This window comes from Gopherus flavomarginatus, chromosome 8, assembly GCF_025201925.1.
Source record: "Gopherus flavomarginatus isolate rGopFla2 chromosome 8, rGopFla2.mat.asm, whole genome shotgun sequence".
Lineage (NCBI taxonomy): Eukaryota > Metazoa > Chordata > Testudines > Testudinidae > Gopherus > Gopherus flavomarginatus.
The window spans coordinates 113,771,531-113,789,359 of record NC_066624.1 but is presented as its reverse complement, the minus strand read 5'-3'; the positions used below and the strand labels follow the sequence as shown (position 1 = coordinate 113,789,359).

General features: G+C 40.9%; 1 protein-coding gene across 5 annotated transcripts in view; it reads left to right on the top strand.

Annotated features, from left to right (window-relative positions):
• Positions 1-17,829, top strand: part of ATP13A3 (ATPase 13A3) — a 137,766-nt gene that overhangs the window by 50,206 nt on the left and 69,731 nt on the right. For 3 of the 5 annotated variants that reach the window (XM_050963859.1, XM_050963858.1, XM_050963862.1), the window contains exons 2-6: positions 9,312-9,369; positions 12,762-12,858; positions 15,473-15,646; positions 16,980-17,150; positions 17,491-17,561. In XM_050963859.1, the coding sequence (XP_050819816.1) occupies positions 9,341-9,369; positions 12,762-12,858; positions 15,473-15,646; positions 16,980-17,150; positions 17,491-17,561 (542 nt within the window). In that variant the 5' untranslated portion in view covers positions 9,312-9,340. The remainder of the gene's footprint in view (positions 1-9,311; positions 9,370-12,761; positions 12,859-15,472; positions 15,647-16,979; positions 17,151-17,490; positions 17,562-17,829) is intronic. The other 2 variants (XM_050963860.1, XM_050963861.1) reach the window with 1 other exon arrangement.

Genomic DNA, 17,829 nt, shown 5'->3' with positions numbered 1-17,829 from the left:
AACGGTAATTAGGTACCAGGACCAGATGGTATTCACGCAAGAGTGCTGAGGGAACTCAAATATGAAATTGCAGAACTACTCCTTGTGGTATGTGAACTGTCGCTTAAATCAACCTGTGTACCGTATGCCTGGAGGGTACCTAATGTAACGCCAATTTTTAAAAAGGGCTCCAGAGTTGAACCTGGCAATAACTGGCTGATAAACCTAACTCCAGTACCAGGCAAATTGATGAACATGATATGTTGGGGAAGAGTCAATGTGGCTTTTGTCACCAATCTATTAGAATTCTTTGAGGATGTCAACAAATATGGATATCCAGTGGATATAGTGTACTTGGGCTTTCAGAAAGCCTTTGACAGGGTCCTTCACTGAATACTCGTAAGCAAACTAAGCAGCCATGGGATAAAAGGGAAGGTCCTCTCGTAGATTGGTAACTGGTTGAAAGATAGGAAACAGAAGGCAGAAATAAATATTCAGTTTTCAGTGTGGAGGGAGATAAATAGTGGTGTCCCCAAGGATCTGTACTGAGACCCGTGCTGTTCAATATATTTATAAGTGATCTGGGAAAGGGGTAAACAGTGAGGTGACAAAGTTTGTAGACAATACTACATTACTCGAGATAGATAAGTCCAAAGCTGACTGCAAAGAGTTGCAAAGGGTTCTCACAAAACTGGGTGAGTGGGCAACAAAATGGCAGATGAAATTCAGTGTTGATAAATGCAAAATAATGCACATTGTATATATAGTTGGTATTATGTTTTCCAAAATGATGGTCTAATTTAACTGTTACCACTCAAGAAAGAGATCTTGGAGTCATCGTGGATAGTTCTCTGAAACATCTGCTCAATGTGCCTCAGAACTCAAAATAATGAATCGAATGTTACGAACCATTAGGAAAGGGATAGATGATAAGATAGAAAATACCATAATGCCACTATGTAAATGTATGGTACACTCACACCTGGAGTACTATATGCAGTTCTGGGCACCCTCTCTCCAAAAAGATACATTAGTACTGGAAAAAGTACAGAAAAGAGCAACAAAAATGATTTGGGTTATGGAACAGCTTCCATATGAGGAGAGAGTAAAAAGACTGGGGCTGTTCATCTTAGAAAGGAGATGACTTGTCCGGGGGGATATGACAGAGGTCTAAAAAAATCATGAATGAAGTAGAGAAAGTGAATAAGGAACTGTTATTTATTCCATGTAGCACAAGAACTAGAGGTCACCTGATGAAATTAATAGGCAGCAAGTTAAAAACAAACTTAAGTACTATTTCACACAGTGCGCAGTCAGAACATGGAACTTCTTGCCAGGGGATGTTGTGAAGGCTGTTGCCTGACTCTGTAGTGGTTATTGATTATTATTGGTTTCCAATTAATTACTAATTAAAGAGCTGGATTCTAGGCCTAGAATCGGTTATCAGGTTCAATGTCTGGCTGGGAACCCTCATGTGCACAACAGAGACACACTCAGGGCAAAGAAAAACTTTATGCAATTTTATTAGTACTGTGACGAGTTGGATCACAGAACCCCCTTTGGGAACTGCCAACTGATGTGCCAAGACTGGGAATCTAGCACCCCGTCTTGTTGAGCCAGACATGCCAGTCTGCTCCAGCACAGACCCAGGATCTGAACCACGTGCCCCAAAGCTGCAGACTTAACTGAAAGCAACTTACAGAAGTGTTCCTCTCTTTAACACTCAGATGCCCAACTCCCAGTGGAGTCTAAACCCCAAATAAATTTGTTAAATTGCTCGTCCTCTATAACACTGATAGAGGGATATGCACAGCTGTTAACCCCCCCCCCCAGGTATTAATACATACTCTGGATTAATTAATAAGTAAAAAGTGATTTTATTAAATACAGAAAGTAGGATTTAAGTGGTTCCAAGTAGTAAAAAACAGAACAAAGTGAATTACCAAGTAAAATAAAATAGAACACGCAAGTCTATGTCTAAGAAAACTGAATGAAGATAAAACCTCACCAGTTCCAGTAAGCTTCCTTTTACAGACTAGTCTCCTGCTAGTCTGGGTTCAGCAATCACTCACACCCCTTGTAGTTACTGTCCTTTGTTCCAGTTTCTTTCAGGCATCCTTGGGGGTGGAGAGGCTCTCTCTTTAGCCAGCTGAAGACAAAATGGAGGGGTTTCCCAAAGGCTTAAATAGACTTTCTCTTGTGAGTGGAGACCCCCTCCTCTCGCCTATGCAAAGTCCAGCTCCAGGATGGAGTTTTGGAGTCATGTGGGCAAGTCACTTGTCCATGCATGACTCAGTTTTTACAGGCAGCAGCCATGGCTTACCTGCTATCTCGAACGTCCTCATCTAGACTCCTTATGTGGATTGGAGCCTCCCAAGATCCATTGTCCCTTAAGTGCTTCTTGATTGGGCACCTAATTTGTACATTCCTTTCTCCGGAAGCTGACCAAATGCTTTACAAAGGCTAATTAGAAATCAAGCCAACTAGTCAGGGAGCCATTGATCACCACCTGTTGAGCTTGACGATCTAGCCAGCTTTCTGTCCACCTTATAGTCCATTCATCCAACCCATACTTCTTTAACTTGCTGGCAAGAATACTGTGGGAGACCGTATCAAAAGCTTTGCTAATGTCAAGGAATAACACATCCACTGCTTTCCCCTCATCCACAGACCCAGTTACCTCATCATAGAAGGCAATTAGGTTAGTCAGGCATGACTTGCCCTTGGTGAATCTATGCTGACTGTTCCTGATCACTTTCCTCTCCTCAAAGTGCTTCAAAATTGATTCCTTGAGGACCTGCTTCATGATTTTTCCAGGGACTGAGGTGAGGCTGACTGGCCTGTAGCTTCCCGGATCCTCCCCCTTCCCTTTTTTAAAGATGGATACTACATTATCCTTTTTCCAGTCATCCGGGACCTCCCCCGATTTCCATGAGTTTTCAAAGATAATGGCCAATGGCTCTGCATTCACATCCGCCAACTCCTTTACACCCTCAGATGCAGAGCATCTGGCCCCGTGGATCTGTGCTCATCGAGCTTTTCTGAATAGTCCCCAAGCACTTCTTTCTTCACAGAGGGCAGGTCACCTCCTCCCCATTCTGTGCTGCCCAGTGCAGCAGTCTGGGAGCTGACCTTGTTTGTGAAGACAGAGGCAAAAAAATCATTGAGTACATTAGCTTTTTCCACATCCTCTGTCACTAGGTTGCCTCCCTCATTCAGTAAGGGGCCCACACTTTCCTTGACTTTCTTCTTGTTGCTAACGTACCTGAAGAAACCCTTCTTGTTACTCTTAACATCTCTTGCTAGCTGCAACTCCAAGTGTGATTTGGCCTTCCTGATTTCCCTCCTGTATGCCTGAACAATATTTTTATACTCTTCCCTGGTCATTTGTCCAAGCTTACACTTCTTATTAGCTTCTTTTTTGTGTTTAAGATCAGCAAGGATTTCACTGTTAAGCCAAGCTGATTGCTTGCCATATTTACTATTCTTTCTACACATCGGCCTGGTTTGTTCCTGCAACCTCAATAAGGATTCCTTAAAATACAGCCAAATCTCCTGGACTCCTTTCTCTCTCATGTTGTTCTCCCAGGGGATCCTGCCCATCAGTTCCCGGAGGGAGTCAAAGTCTGCTTTTCTGAAGTCCAGGGTCCATACTCTGCTGCTGTCCTTTCTCCTTGTGTCAGGATCCTGAACTCGATCATCTCATGGTTACTGCCTCCCAGGTTCCCATCCACTTTTGCTTCCCCTACTAATTCTTCCCAGTTTGTGAGCAGCAGGTCAAGAAGAGCTCTGCCCCTAGTTGGTTCCTCTGATAATAAGGTATCAGTTTCTGTGGTGGAGCAGAAGTACCGTTTCTTGGAGAGAACAGGTAGTTCAGCTCTGCTGAGGGGTAATCTTGGTAAATTGATGATGATGAAGTGCCATGTAATGTCCATGTGCTGAGTCCCAGTCATGGTTTCTTCTGGAGATGCTGTTTTGTGGGTTGTCGGAGTTGTAGTTGGTTCCACTTTATGTTTTTGTGTTGCATGGCTGTTATCTGGGTTTTTTTGATGATTATGTTCAGTTTACAACAATCTGTAACGTACTAACTGTTCTTTGTCCTATGACTGTAGAGATGTTATCTGCCAGCTTCATCTTGATTGGTCTCTTGCAACTTGTGTTAGACTCAGACTCAGACTCTAGGACTGGAAGAGACCTCGAGAGGTCATCGAGTCCAGTCCCCTGCCCTCATGGCAGGACCAAATACTATCTAGACCATCCCTGATAGACATTTATCTAACCTACTCTTAAATATCTCCAGAGATGGAGATTCCACAACCTCCTTAGGCAATTTATTCCAGTGTTTAACTACCCTGACAGTTAGGAACTTTTTCCTAATGTCCAACCTAAATCTCCCTTGCTGCAGTTTGAGCCCATTGCTTCTTGTTCTATCATTAGAGGCTAAGGTGAACAAGTTTTCTCCCTCCTTCTGATGACACCCTTTTAGATACCTGAAAACTGCTATCATGTCTCCTCTCAGTCTTCTCTTTTTCAAACTAAATAAACCCAATTCTTTCAGCCTTCCTTCACAGGTCAAGTTCTCAAGACCTTTAATCATTCTTGTTGCTCTTCTCTGGACCCTCTCCAATTTCTCCACATCTTTCTTGAAATGCGATGCCCAGAACTGGACACAATACTCCAGTTGAGGCCTAACCAGCGCAGAGTAGAGTGGAAGAATGACTTCTCGTGTCTTGTTTACAACACACCTGTTAATGCATCCCAGAATCACGTTTGCTTTTTTTGCAACAGTATCACACTGTTGACTCATATTTAGCTTGTGGTCCACTATGACCCCTAGATCTCTTTCTGCCATGCTCCTTCCTTAAGTTAAGTTCTTATTTGTTCCACCTTGTTTTTATCTGTGACATTCCAGTTACCTTTCTCGGACCTGAAGAAATAGCTCTGCGTAAACTCAAAAACTTCTTTCTTTCACCAACACAAGTTGGTCCAATAAAAGATATTACCTCACCCACCTTGTCTCTTAACTATAGTTAGGCAGGTGGTGTTCTGTGACCCCCACTTTGTTGGCTGACCAGTATTCTCGTTGTTTTGTGCTCTGGCTGTCTGTCAACAAACAGATTGTTTCTTATTCTTAGGTTTAAATAGGTAGCCTGTTACTACATGCATTCAGCCATGGACCCAAGTTAATAGCCTTACCTTTTGGTGTTTCTTTAGAATCTCTTGTGATTAGTAACTTGATTTTTGTATGTTCTATGAAAAGTGCACTTCCAGCAAGCACAAAGTCCTTTAACACCGTGCTGGTTTGTTTCTGACACCCTAAGGAAGAGTGCTTTATAACCATTTGAATTATGAACACCAGGTTTTGCAGCACCTTGAAGGTCTCCCTATTCAGGCATTGATCAAGCCAGCTCCTGTTTACTGCAAGATCTGATGGGTTTCTAATAGGGTATACCATGGCCGTGTCATTGATTAACTTTTTTTTACAACATTTTTGTGGAGCAAAGAATAAAATATATATATATATATTTTTCTACTTCACCTGTGCCCACTGATGAGTTTTTTGTGTGTGTCTTGTATTGTGTGGTTAGTCATATAAAAATGTTGAGCTCAAAGCTGCTCCCTGTAAATAGAAGGAAGGGTTTGGTCAGAAGCATAATATCCTATATGCGTGTAGCCATGCAGATAACATCAGGGCTCATGCTTGCACATGAAACTATGTCCTAGGACCCTAGCGAGCTGTTGTGCTAGTTTGAATAGAGTGAGCTGTACCAACAGTCTGATGGCTGGAGTCATACCCTCTATACAAATCCAATTAAAGTTTTTCAATTGTTCCCTTTCCATCCTCCCCCCTGTCCAACCCTCTCCCCGCCCCCCCCCAAAAAAACAAAAAAACCCAGACCCAAGCAGTGCCAAATGTTCTGCGATATTTTAATCTTTTGATAACACAGTTTGAAAAGCCCTTGGAGACTTTTTTAGATTTTAGACAAAATAGTTCATTGGCAGGACTTCCCTTGTAGATAGAGTCTCAGTTATTAAGAACTGCATCGTGGAACTTGTGATAACAAAAGCATTTGGTGAGGACTGGGGGATAGACTGCTACTGGTAAGAGAAACTTTTTTTTTTTTGTTACTTAAATGCTGTTCCAAAGATCTGAGAAGCAGTTGAACAAAAGATGTTAAAGATTAAACTTCTTTTTTTCACTATTAAACTAAGAAAATAAAAATACTTACGTAATTAAAACAGACTAAGAAGAGGATGGTATTGGAGGACCTAACTAAATGGCAAAACACTTCAGACAAACAAACAAAGAGACGACCCTCCACACTCCCCCCACCTGTACTGGTGCCTACGATGCCATCTTAGAACATGGTATTGTATACATCTAGGCACCAGGAATGTCTCCCTTCAAAACTTCATTCTTTCCTCTTGTGTGGAGATATCCTTCCCAAGCTAAGAGGTTCTCTCATTTTCTCCTACCATCTTGCAGTTTTCAGTTAACTTGGTTTTTCTGGTTCTTTAATTTATTGGAACAGCTCATGCTTTCAGCAGAAATTTTTATTTATTTATTTATTTATTTATTTGATTTACTCATACCTGTGACAAATGTTCAGCATTGTTCACTTAAAATCCTTTCCATATAAATTTGTTACAAATGTTCTCTACTAACTATACAAAATCTTAGAAAGTTGATTTCAGAACCAAAGAAAATAGTCTAATAATGGTCCTCAGGAATCTCATTAGGCTTTAAAAAGGCTTTTGATAGATAAATTACCATGAAATGTTAATTTTAACAGATTTTGTATGTTTGTGCCTTTTTGCCTCATTTGCACATTAGTGCAAATTAACGTTTGAAATGAGAAATTGAGAAAATTAGGAGGAGACTATAGTCATTCTTTGTATTATGGCTGAGTACAGCTAGAACGCTTTTAACAAGACCCAACTTTGTAGCAGAGGACTATACTGGCAAGCTGCTAGGGACATAAGCTCTTAAACCAATTTGATATAATTTTTAATTTGTGTCTATTTGCATTCACTGTGATGCATTTAGAATAAGTAAAACATATAAATACACTTGCTATTCTTAAACTGTCACTACTTGCTTTTTCTTCACTTTCTCTTTCTCTTCACATCTGCCATCTTGTTTCTCATGTCTTTTTTCTCTCTACTTCATTCTGCCTTTTATTGGGTTCCCTCAGCTTCCTTTTTCTTTTTTTTTGGCCACTCTTCCTGTTCCCCCTGTTTTCCTTTATTCTCCTTCTAATCTTGACTCTCTTTTCTCCATGCTGTTGATAGAACCAGCTGAACTTTGGCATTTTCCTCAGGTCCATGGCTGCCTGAAGACCAAAGTGACTTGCTCTTTACCAGGGACACGATTGGCAAAGAGGGGGGTGGATCCATTACTACTGCTGCTATTTGCAGGTGTCTGTTTCTGTTCATTTCTGTGACTTAGCTGTGCAGCAGGGAGCAGAGCAAGCATCTACGCCCTGCTTTTGCAGGGCCTTCAGATTCCAGGAGCTGCTTCGTCTGGAGCCCAGCTAGAGGGTGGGGAGATGTAGAGGGAGAGCAGCTGGCAGTGGTGAGATGAAGGAATTTTATCTGCTTAACATTAATTTATGCTAGGAAAGTTTTGAGGACACACTACTTGTACCAACTGTTTGAATATTTGAGGTTGTGTCCTGATCCTGCAAACTCTTATTCATGTGAGTAGCTTTTACTCAGGGAGTGCCACTGGGGATACTTATGAAAGCTATGAGACAAGGTTTTCAGAATTGAACGTTTAATTTGCAAATTGCAGCAACTTTTTGATATTTACAGGGTGAGTGTGTGTTCATGCGTTCACATTGGAATGCATATATTGGTTGTTTTGGGTTCTGGTGGCTGGACAGCATGGTGTTTGCATATTGGAATTAGAAAAGATAGAACTGGCATGAGAGAGTAGTTTGTTATATTTGTATTAATTTTTAAAGTAACAGTCTCATTTCTGAAACAGGATTTTCAGTACCAAAATGAAAACTCTGTTTCAGCGTACTTCACTTTTTTGTTACTTGTTTGAATGCCTAGCAGTGTAATAAAATACACTTGGATTATCGGTGCCATGTGGTTTGTGGAATGATTCCAAGTTTAAGAATTTAAATTGATCCAGATTTGCAAACAGATATGCAAATATGAATAATCAAATACCATTTATTCCTCTCTCCCTCAGTGCTTTCTCGGTACCATTTATTCTTCTGCCCCTCGGTGCTGGCAACTGTTTGCGTTGGCTCCCTGTTCTCATCAAGAATCTAAATCCCGCCTTCAGGCACGGATACTGATAGTGCAGCAGAGTAACATGCCTATATTTTTTAGGGATGGAGCAAGTTAGTTCCAACATGATACATGGACGTCTTTTTGCACTTTCCTCATGATTGCTGTGAACTTTACTAGAAACTATCATTCATTAGGCACCAAAAACTTTTCTGGTTAAACAAACCAATTTGAAAAAAAGATCCTGTGATTTATCTGGGGTGTGTACATAAACTTGCATTTGACACGTGTTGTTAATCCAATGGTCAGGTTTGTGAATTTTGTTAGAAACCATTAATTAATTTAGGGCAGTTTTTACTAATAAAATTTCCAAGATATTTTCCTCAGTTAAAAAGGTTCTTCAAAATTAATCTGCTGTGTAGTGAAGAACGTACAGGTGACAATTTTAATAAACTCAAATACCTGGTTTTAGAGAGAACTTCATTTAACAGTTGTGTATTCCATGGAGGAGTGGTGTGCATTTGAAATTTAAAAAAAAAAAAAAAAAGTGAAGTCAAACTAGAGTAATAGAAATTTACACCAATGGTTCAACTTTAGTTTGTCATGTGATATAAAAATGTCAGTTTAGCAATGGAATGGGAAATTGAGTTTGTCGTATTTGTATTTCTATGACTGGAAGCATTTTTAGCAATGTAGACGCCTAGAATGCATGTCCAGAGTAGTCCAACTGGATTTTTAAAATTCAAATATTTTTATTAGGAGAAATCATTTTAGCGTCACAGTGTTCTAAGAGTCCTGTCTTGTGCAGCCATGTCAGCGAATTGTGCCAGAGCATAGTTTGAAGACAAATGGGGACTCTCTAGCTGTACAGTGCACTAGGTATCAGTACATTTTTCTGAATAACTTGTTTGTTGAGATCTGCTTCCATTGGAACTGTGACGGCTAATATTGTAGAGGTTACTTACTTGGTTCAAATAAATGTGAGAGGACACTGACACAGTTATTCAGCTGACTAGAAGTGATGCTTATTTAAAAAAAGATTCTTTAGAAATAATTTTTAATCTTTATTTCTTGTATTATTATCTAAGAACCTGATCCTGCAAGGAGCTCCCTGCAGATGGACTCCTGCACCCATTTGGATCCCAGGTGACTTTGGTGGTTGTCTGTGTTGGAACATGGGCTGCCTGCACAGTTCTCCAAGAGGGATCAAGGCCTAAGCAAACAATAATACATGTTCTATTACAGGTGGAGGTGGAAGCATTCCCAGTTAATGCTTCCTGATGGTTCCCCCACCGTTTTCAGTCATTTGTAACTTTGCCAAACTTTAACCATTTGGGTTGATATTTCAGCTAAAATGGTTCAGTCATTTCTGAGAATGAAGTTAGGGAAAAACGTTGTTTTGTCCATACTAAAAAATTCCAGTGACCTTCTTTGAGAAACTCTTGCACCCTTATGCTTTGGAGCAGTGACTTGATTTTTGGCTGAGAGGTAGCCTTTGTGGCAGGGATATATATGCCTTTTGCCTTCTGTGTGAAAAATCTGCCCAACTTTGGCCAAGTGATAAGTCTTTGAAACATCGCAGTTCACACATGCTCAATTTTGACATGCTAGTGCATGGGTCGGCAGCCTTTCAGAAGTGCTGTGCAGAGTCTTCATTTATTCACTCTAATTTAAGGTTTCGCATGCCAGTAATGCATTTTAATGTTTTTAGACGGTCTCGTTCTCTGAGTCTATAATATAGAACTAAACTATTGTTGTATGTAAAGTAAATAAGGTTTTTAAAATGTTTAAGAAGTTTCATTTAAAATTAAATTAAAATGCAGAGCCCCTCGGAGCAGTGGCCAGGACCCGGGCTGTATGTGTACCACTGAAAATCAGCTCACGTGCCGCCTTTGGCACAGGTGCCATAGGTTGTCTACCCTAGAGCTAGTGCTTTTCAGCTACGTTCTCTGAAGATTATGTATTCGTTGGACATGCGCCAGCCTAGGGCTGACTTTCACTGCAATTGCAGCCCTGGCTGGGGCTGGGCACAAGACTTGAGAGCAGGGTGCCTCTCGCCTGTTACTCATGCCCCCTGCCCCGGCAGTGTGGAGGAAAAAGCTGTCTCATTCAAATGCAGAAGGGACAAGAAGTGGAAAGCAGTGGGGTAGGAAGTGATTGCGGGGGGGTGGGGGGCAGTGCACTGCCAGGGCAGGGGGATTGGGACTGAGAGGTGGAGGGAAAGATTGGGAGCAAGAGAGGGAAGCGGTTGGATGAGAACTGGGAACTCGGGTGGGGCGAGGAAAGGAGTTGGAGGGGTGGGATACAAGAGTCTGAATGCTGGAAAGGAGAGAACTGGGACTGGCTGTGCAGAGAGACTGAAAAAGGAGCCTGGGGTGAGGGATGGTGATGTTGGACAAAGGTCCTGGGAAGGGAGATGGGGAGCCAGTGGGGCTGAGGAATGTGGTCAGTAGTAATTGGAGGTTGGGGTGGAGAGAGATCAGATGAGGTGCAGGAGAGGAGAAACTGGGACTGGCTGGCCAAGCAGACTGGAAACAAGGAGCCAGAGGAGTTGGGAGGGAGTGGGCATGGGTGGTCAAGGAGACTGGGACTAGGATGAGAAGTCTGAGATGATGGGTGAGAGAAGGACAGGGGCAGATTGGAGGGCAGAAAGGGTCACGCTTTGGAGGAAATGGGCAGAAAAGTCTGTGCCTACTAGAGCACACTCCCGTCCAGAGCCTGGCATGGGAACGCAAGATGCCTGAGTGTTCTCATTTCTCTGCTGTTAGCAAATAGCTGTGAGACCCGCTGGCAAAGTGCCCATGCCCCTCCAGAGCTGACTCACGTAGAGTATGACATAAGAATAGCCGTACTGGGTCAGACCAAAGGTCCATCTAGCCCAGTATCCTGTCTTCTGACAGTGACCAATGCCAGGTGCCCCAGAGGGAATGAACAGAACAGGGAATCATCAAGTGATCCATCCCCTGTCGCCCATTCCCAGCTTCTAGCAAACAGAGGCTAGGCACAAAATCCTTGTCCATCCTGGCTAATAGCCATTGATGGACCAATCCTCCATTAATTTATCTAGTTCTTTTTTGAACCTTGTTATAGTCTTGACCTTCACAATATCCTTTGGCAAGGAGTTCCACAGGTTGTGTTGTTTGTTTTAAACCTGCTGCCTATTAGTTTCATTTTGGTGACCCCTAGTTCTTGTTATGAGAAATATGCCAGCAGATCTTGGGTGTAAAAAGGTTGGAGACCACTGCTCTACAGTTTCTTCCGTGCTATCCTTTGTCTTAGAATCATAGGACTGGAAGGGACCTCAAGAAGTCATCTATTTCCATCCCTTGCACTCGCAAGACCAAGTATTATGTAGGTGCATCGAAACCCCAGAAATAATCCTACTTCTCAATAAACCACTTCTCAATTCTTGATGTCTGGTGTGTACCCTGCAAGAAACCGTCCATCTGGTATGGCTAGGATGAAAGTCCATGGCTAGTTAATATTTAATGGTAAAAGAGAGCACCTTTCTAGTGAGACAGAAACATCAATGTGGGCACATAATAAATCCATATAACTGTGTGACCACACGACTGTTACCTTTGTCACCCTCCACTTTCCGCTTGTCTTTTGTTTGTTACTCACTTCTTGTCTTTTTTTGAGTTTGGAAATGGGTTGTCTGGGCAGGGGCTGTCTTTCTGTACATTTGTTCAGCACCTAGTGTGGTTTAGGCCTGCTCCTGAGTGGGGCCCTTGGGTGCTGTCACAATACCCAACCATCCCCCCAAAAAAATTAATAAGAATTTCTAATTCTTGTGTTCTGTTTGGTACTGCTCTCCAGCTGTGCATCTCCACCTCCATAAGAATCTAAAAATACAGTTCATATTAAGGATATATAATGGTGTGTATGTTTACTGAGGTGCTTTAGTCTTGATGTTGATATATAATAATAATAAATAAAAAATGCAATTAGGGGAGGGAGGGAAGTGCCAGCGTTGAGTCCTTGCTCCTCCTCCGCCCTCCATCCTGCCCAGGGCAATCAGCTGGCTTGCGGCGTTTGGGAGGCAGGGGGAGACTGTGTGCCGAGTCCTTGCTCCTCCCCCGCTTCTGCCTCCAAAACGCTGCAAGCCAGCTGATTGGCGTGGGCAGGAGGGAGGGGGAGAGGGGGAAGGTGCTGATCCGCAGGGTCTGATGGCAGTGGGCAGGAGGTGTGTGGAGGGAGGGCATAGGGAGGCTTCTAGCTGTGGAGAAAGGAGGTACCCAAACAACGTGAGAGTGGAGCATTGCACAACTTTAAATGAGTATGTTCCCTCATTGATCAGCAGCAAAACAACGTTAAGCAGGACGACTTTAAATGAGGAGTTACTGTATATTGAACAGCAAAATACTTCAACATCTACTATTCTGTTAAGAGTTGGATGAAAGCAGGTTGTGTCAATGCATTTCATGTACATGTATGTTGTGAATGGAGTTATGCCAGTGACCCATCAAAAGTTAATGCATGTGCACAGTAGTCAAAATATTGCTTCAACGTTTTTTTTTCAATACTTCTCTTGCTAGAGGTCTTCCGGTATCTGAAGTTGAGAACTTCCTTATCTCAGTAAAGATGGAAAAGGAAGAAAAGAAGATTGTCAATACAGGCGAGGAGGATGAGATGGTAATCGGTTTTATGGTCTCGTTTCACAAATGGAAGAAAATGTTGCTTTTCTGTTTGGGGCATATTGCTTAAGGCACAGTCCTCATGAGCCCCTTCTAGAATTGTAGACCATGAGCCTTGGGGTACAAATTTCCATTTATTCAAACTCCTAAAAAGAGTATGAAGAACCAAGCAGCTCTCTACAGCCAAAAATCTAACTGGTCCCATTGTATGTGTTACTTCTCAATACCCTTTGAAAGGAAAATTGTAGTGAAGTGTTTCATAAAAACAAATCATGGCCCTGCTCTCGTGTGGTCTGGAGTGTGGCTAGAGCTGTGGGCCTGGCTGTCCTCTGTGCACGCACTTGGCACACTCGCCCAGATGCAGTTCCTGTCCCATAGATTTGGGGAAAACGGCACACCATGTGAGGCTAACCCAACCCTTCCTCCCCCCTCCTTGTGGGGGGCCAGTCCCCCGAGCCTGCCTGCTCCCCGTGCAAGGCTGTGGCTGGCATTGCTGCTTGCCTGAGCCGTTGTCCATCCCCCCCCCACCCCCCGTGCGCAGAGCTGGCATTGTAGCTCAACCCCCACCCAGCATATTCCTCTGTATCCAACTGTTTTGACCAAAGTGAGCATCTGTCCCAGGTGCTCTGGCCAGCTGATCAAGTTGGCAAGAATAAATGGGACAAACATCCATTTTTGCCAAAAAAGTCGGGGTGGCTGGGACAGGGCTTCCGGAAGGGACTGTCCTGGCCAAAACCCTTTTTAAAGAAAACAATCTTTTGACAAAAATAAATGAGCTCTAGCAATTAGAGTGTAATGATGTTTCAGAAAGAGATTTTGCAAATATCGTTCAGTGTAATATTTTCATAAATGTGAATGATGCTGGTAGGTCTCAGTGATAGCTTCCATTTTATTGATACGTCAGAGAAGGAAATCTGTTCCCTGTAATCTGAGACAGAGGAAATACAGGTCAGCATCTGAAAGTTTCCTTTGTGTTACTGCATTGAAACACTCAGCCAAATTTTTGTGCCCCAGGCTGAACCCAGATAGTGATGGTACTTACCTTTGATTGTTAATTTATTATCCTAAGAGGCACTTCCTATTTTTGTGTAGTATGTTCTTCATTGTAACAAGAGAGTACTCTGAATATATTTCATGTTGCATTCTACTAGGAGGTGAGTGGACTTTCTCCAGTTGCCACAGTAACTGCCGTTTTTGAAGCATGGTTTTGTTTTGTTTTTTGCTGTGTCTCGGGCTAGTGTTTCGCCAGCTGTACGTGAGCGTTACAGTGGGCTGCACTACTTCTGATACAACAGGTTCCCAAGTGTCATGTGGGTGAAAAGTACCTTCTTACGCTCAGAGGCTTGGCTGTTATTACATTTTGAGATGAAATCAGAGTAACTTACTTAATTCCTTCCCCCCCATTCCCAACTACCCCTTTTTATTTCCTCCCCAGAGAATGAAAAACCATTTGTCAGCAAAGTGTTGATTTAAGTCCTCAATTTTAATCAACGTGTACTTGTTATTTTCTAAAGAAGATGCTTTTTCATTGGTTCATATAATAACGGTTAAAACATGCTGATTTACAGCTAAATAGAGCCTTTACACTAGATTTGCTACATTTTTGTTCCCTGTCTGGGAGGGTACACTATAACTATATACATTTATTGAAGCAATTATATAGCTTAATATTTTCAGGTTATTATTAATTATGCATTTTAGTATGTTAGAAAATAGTGACTGATATGCTATCTTATAGATAATTAACCTTTTGCTCATGATTTGTGTCATGTTGCATTAGGATGGTAACTGAAACTTAATTAAACACCCAAAACAGCGCATAAAATGTATTCTTATTAAACAAAACAAGCCCTCACTAGAATACGTGACCTATAGTGCCCTATTTATAAAGCTTGACCTAAAAATTAGATGTTTTACCCCTGATTCTTTATATAGAAAAGCAGTCTTTAACTCAAAGATTTTGATAGAGGCTCATGTATTCAGCATTTTTTTTTATTGTTTCAAGAGATTATAATAAGTTTAGGTCTTAACATATTTTATATTAAATTCAGATTTAATTTTAACTGGTTTATTTAAAAAACTATATAATTTAAATAAAGATTTAAATCAGTTTTTTTTCCAAAAAATTATCAATTTTATCCACTCATGTTTGTTGTCTGGTTGTGAGCAGAAAGAAGTATACTAAACTGTTCCCAGCTGTTATTGGGGTGTAGAGCAGGCTTGTATGCCATGTCCCCTTACATCTTCAGAACCATGGACCAGAACCAATCCTTAAAAACGAAAGGTTAGATTGTAACGCAAGTTTCCCTGCATAACTGCCTCAGGAGCAGTCCAGGGAGGAGTCTGCTTTTGTATTGCAGTGTTATTAAATTGGTGTGTATGTAGCACTTCCGTGGGTTTTAATGATCTATGGGTGTCAGACTGAACAAAAGCAATTGCCACAATATAGTAAATAAACTTTTTTGAACCCTCCCCCAGCAAAGAAAAGGAGGAAAAACCTTTGAAATATACACATTTATCTGCCACCATTTGTCACAGGTTACTCCTGAATTTTTCAGCCGAAGCAATTAAGGATATCTTTGTTCATTATTTGTTTCCCTGTTTCTGTACAGGAGATTTATGGTTATAATCTGTGCCACTGGAAGCTAGTTTTAGTTGCTACAGGGGTGCTTTGTACTGGTGGCTTCCTCCTCCTCCTCCTCTACTGGATACCTGAGTGGCGTGTGAGAGCAACGTGCAAAAGGACTACACTTAAGGACTGTGAAGTGGTGCTACTGAGAACGACTGTAAGTTTGTACACTGAGCGTGCTCTAGTTTTGTGAATGCAGTGTTTGAAACAGAAAAGTTAATTATCAGCTCTCAGGCTTGTAACCCTAGTGATATTACTTCCTTTGCATCACAGTTTATAAATAAATGACCGAGGCAGTTTGCCAGTTGTAAGCAAAGTGAAAACATGAAGGAAGCTTTGGGGTAAATTAAATCTTGAGGACTTCAGAAAAAATACTCTATTTGCTATGAAACTTGTAAAAGGTTGTACTCTGCTTGTGTAGCTTTGTGTGTTGAGAAGAATAGTGAATATCCAAAGGATGTTTGCTGTTGTTAGTAAGGACTTTTGATACTTCAGTATTTTGTGTTTGCCTGGATAAGTCATAGAAACTAAGTAGCATTCAGAGAAACTTTTAACATCTTCATGAGGAGGATTTTTCAAAAGGTTTGATAGTCTTGCACTCATTATTCCACATTGTTTGCATTCATAACTCTATTAAATAGTTGAGAAAAAGAAATATCAAGAAATTGATTTCACTCTTAAGAAGGGATGATTATAAGGTAGGTGTACAGGCAAAATATATGAAAAATATACAGGCAATATCTTGACAGTGTCCTTTTTAGCTAAAGCAATATTATTGTAGAATTTAATTTGTGTATGTAAATTTCTAAAGAATACAATCTTCCTCCAAAGTTTACTCCTCATATCCCACTTAGTTTTCTGTTAGAGTTATAGAAGATTTCAGGAACTGATTAGACCTAGGTTTTGGAAGACCATGAGCTGAGGCTGTACATTTCTATACAAAAAATCTTATACTTCAGAATAGCTCAGAAATAGGAAAACATGGAGATAAATAGTTAAGGGGTGCAGTCATTTCACTCATGCCATTCCTTTTGTGTTTCCTATCCCCTATACCAGTGACACCCCTCCACTTAGCGTAAACCAATCCCCCTTGTGCTCTGAAATAATAGATTATTGTTGAATATATGGAAGAAATACCATGCCATTTATTTATAAAAACTGAAAGATTCCAAAACTAAGTCTGAGGGTTCACTAGCACACATCAGAGCTTTGAAAGTTTTTTGCTAGTGTTATGTGGAGTTAGAGTGGTAAAATGTTTTTATAAATAAAAGGAAAAACCTTGTCCTGGGGGTAATTTGGTATCAATCCCATGGTGTCTTTCATTTCTGTAAGTGTATGTGGACCTTTCTAATTGACTTGTTTTCTAGCTGACATTGGTACTTATTACAGACAAGAAAGATATCCCTAGGTTCACTTCGATGCATCCTTATAAGGTATTAAACAGTATTCTGCTATTTTGTTTCTCTAGTAACAATTTTTTTCTTTGTTAGGATGAATTCAAGATATGGTTTTGTGCAAAGATTTGTATTGTGCTTTCTCGGGGAGACAGCCCATTACAGAATCCTCAGTCTATTGAAGACAAAGTTTCAAATGGCCATAGTGGTCATTCATGTGAAAGCCCTGCTGAAGAGAATAGAAACAACCCGAACAAATATTCTCCTGTAAGTGGACCTGTGGAATCTGAATCCTTAATCTTCAAGGCAGCTATGAAAAGAATGTGCTCTTATATTTTAAGTCACAAACTGTAAAGATCTTGTGCTTCAGTATATTGTGCGATTAATGAAAGAATAAGACTATTGAAAAGTAAACTATCTTATATAAAATACATTGTCAGTATTGGAGAGAGAGCACACAGGAAACATTTTGTATTTCATTTTTAAAACAGTGTACCTGATTTAAGTTCAGTTTTGTTATAAATTTTTAACAGTGATACTAAATTAAACAGAAATCCATGTTGAATGATACCAGCTTAATGCCTAATTGCATGTATTTGCCTTACAGATTCGCTATTTCACACACCACAGTGTGAAGTATTTCTGGAATGATGCAGTCCAAAGTTTTGTCATCATAAAGTAAGAATACTTCTTTTTTACCCTTGCCTTGAAGAGCAAGTGTGTATATTTTCTTGGTAGCCATAACTTTGTTCCCAAAAAGCTTAAAAAAATGACAGTATTCCAGTACTGTTTTCCAATTCTGTTTTCTTGTGAATCTTTGTCTGGTTTGAGCCTTTTCCATCTCCCCAATGAACTTCAGGATTTTCTTGATTGTTAGGGGAGGAGTGTTGGTTAATCCACCGACTAGCACACCACATCTCTAAGAGTATGTCGACACCTGGGGCTG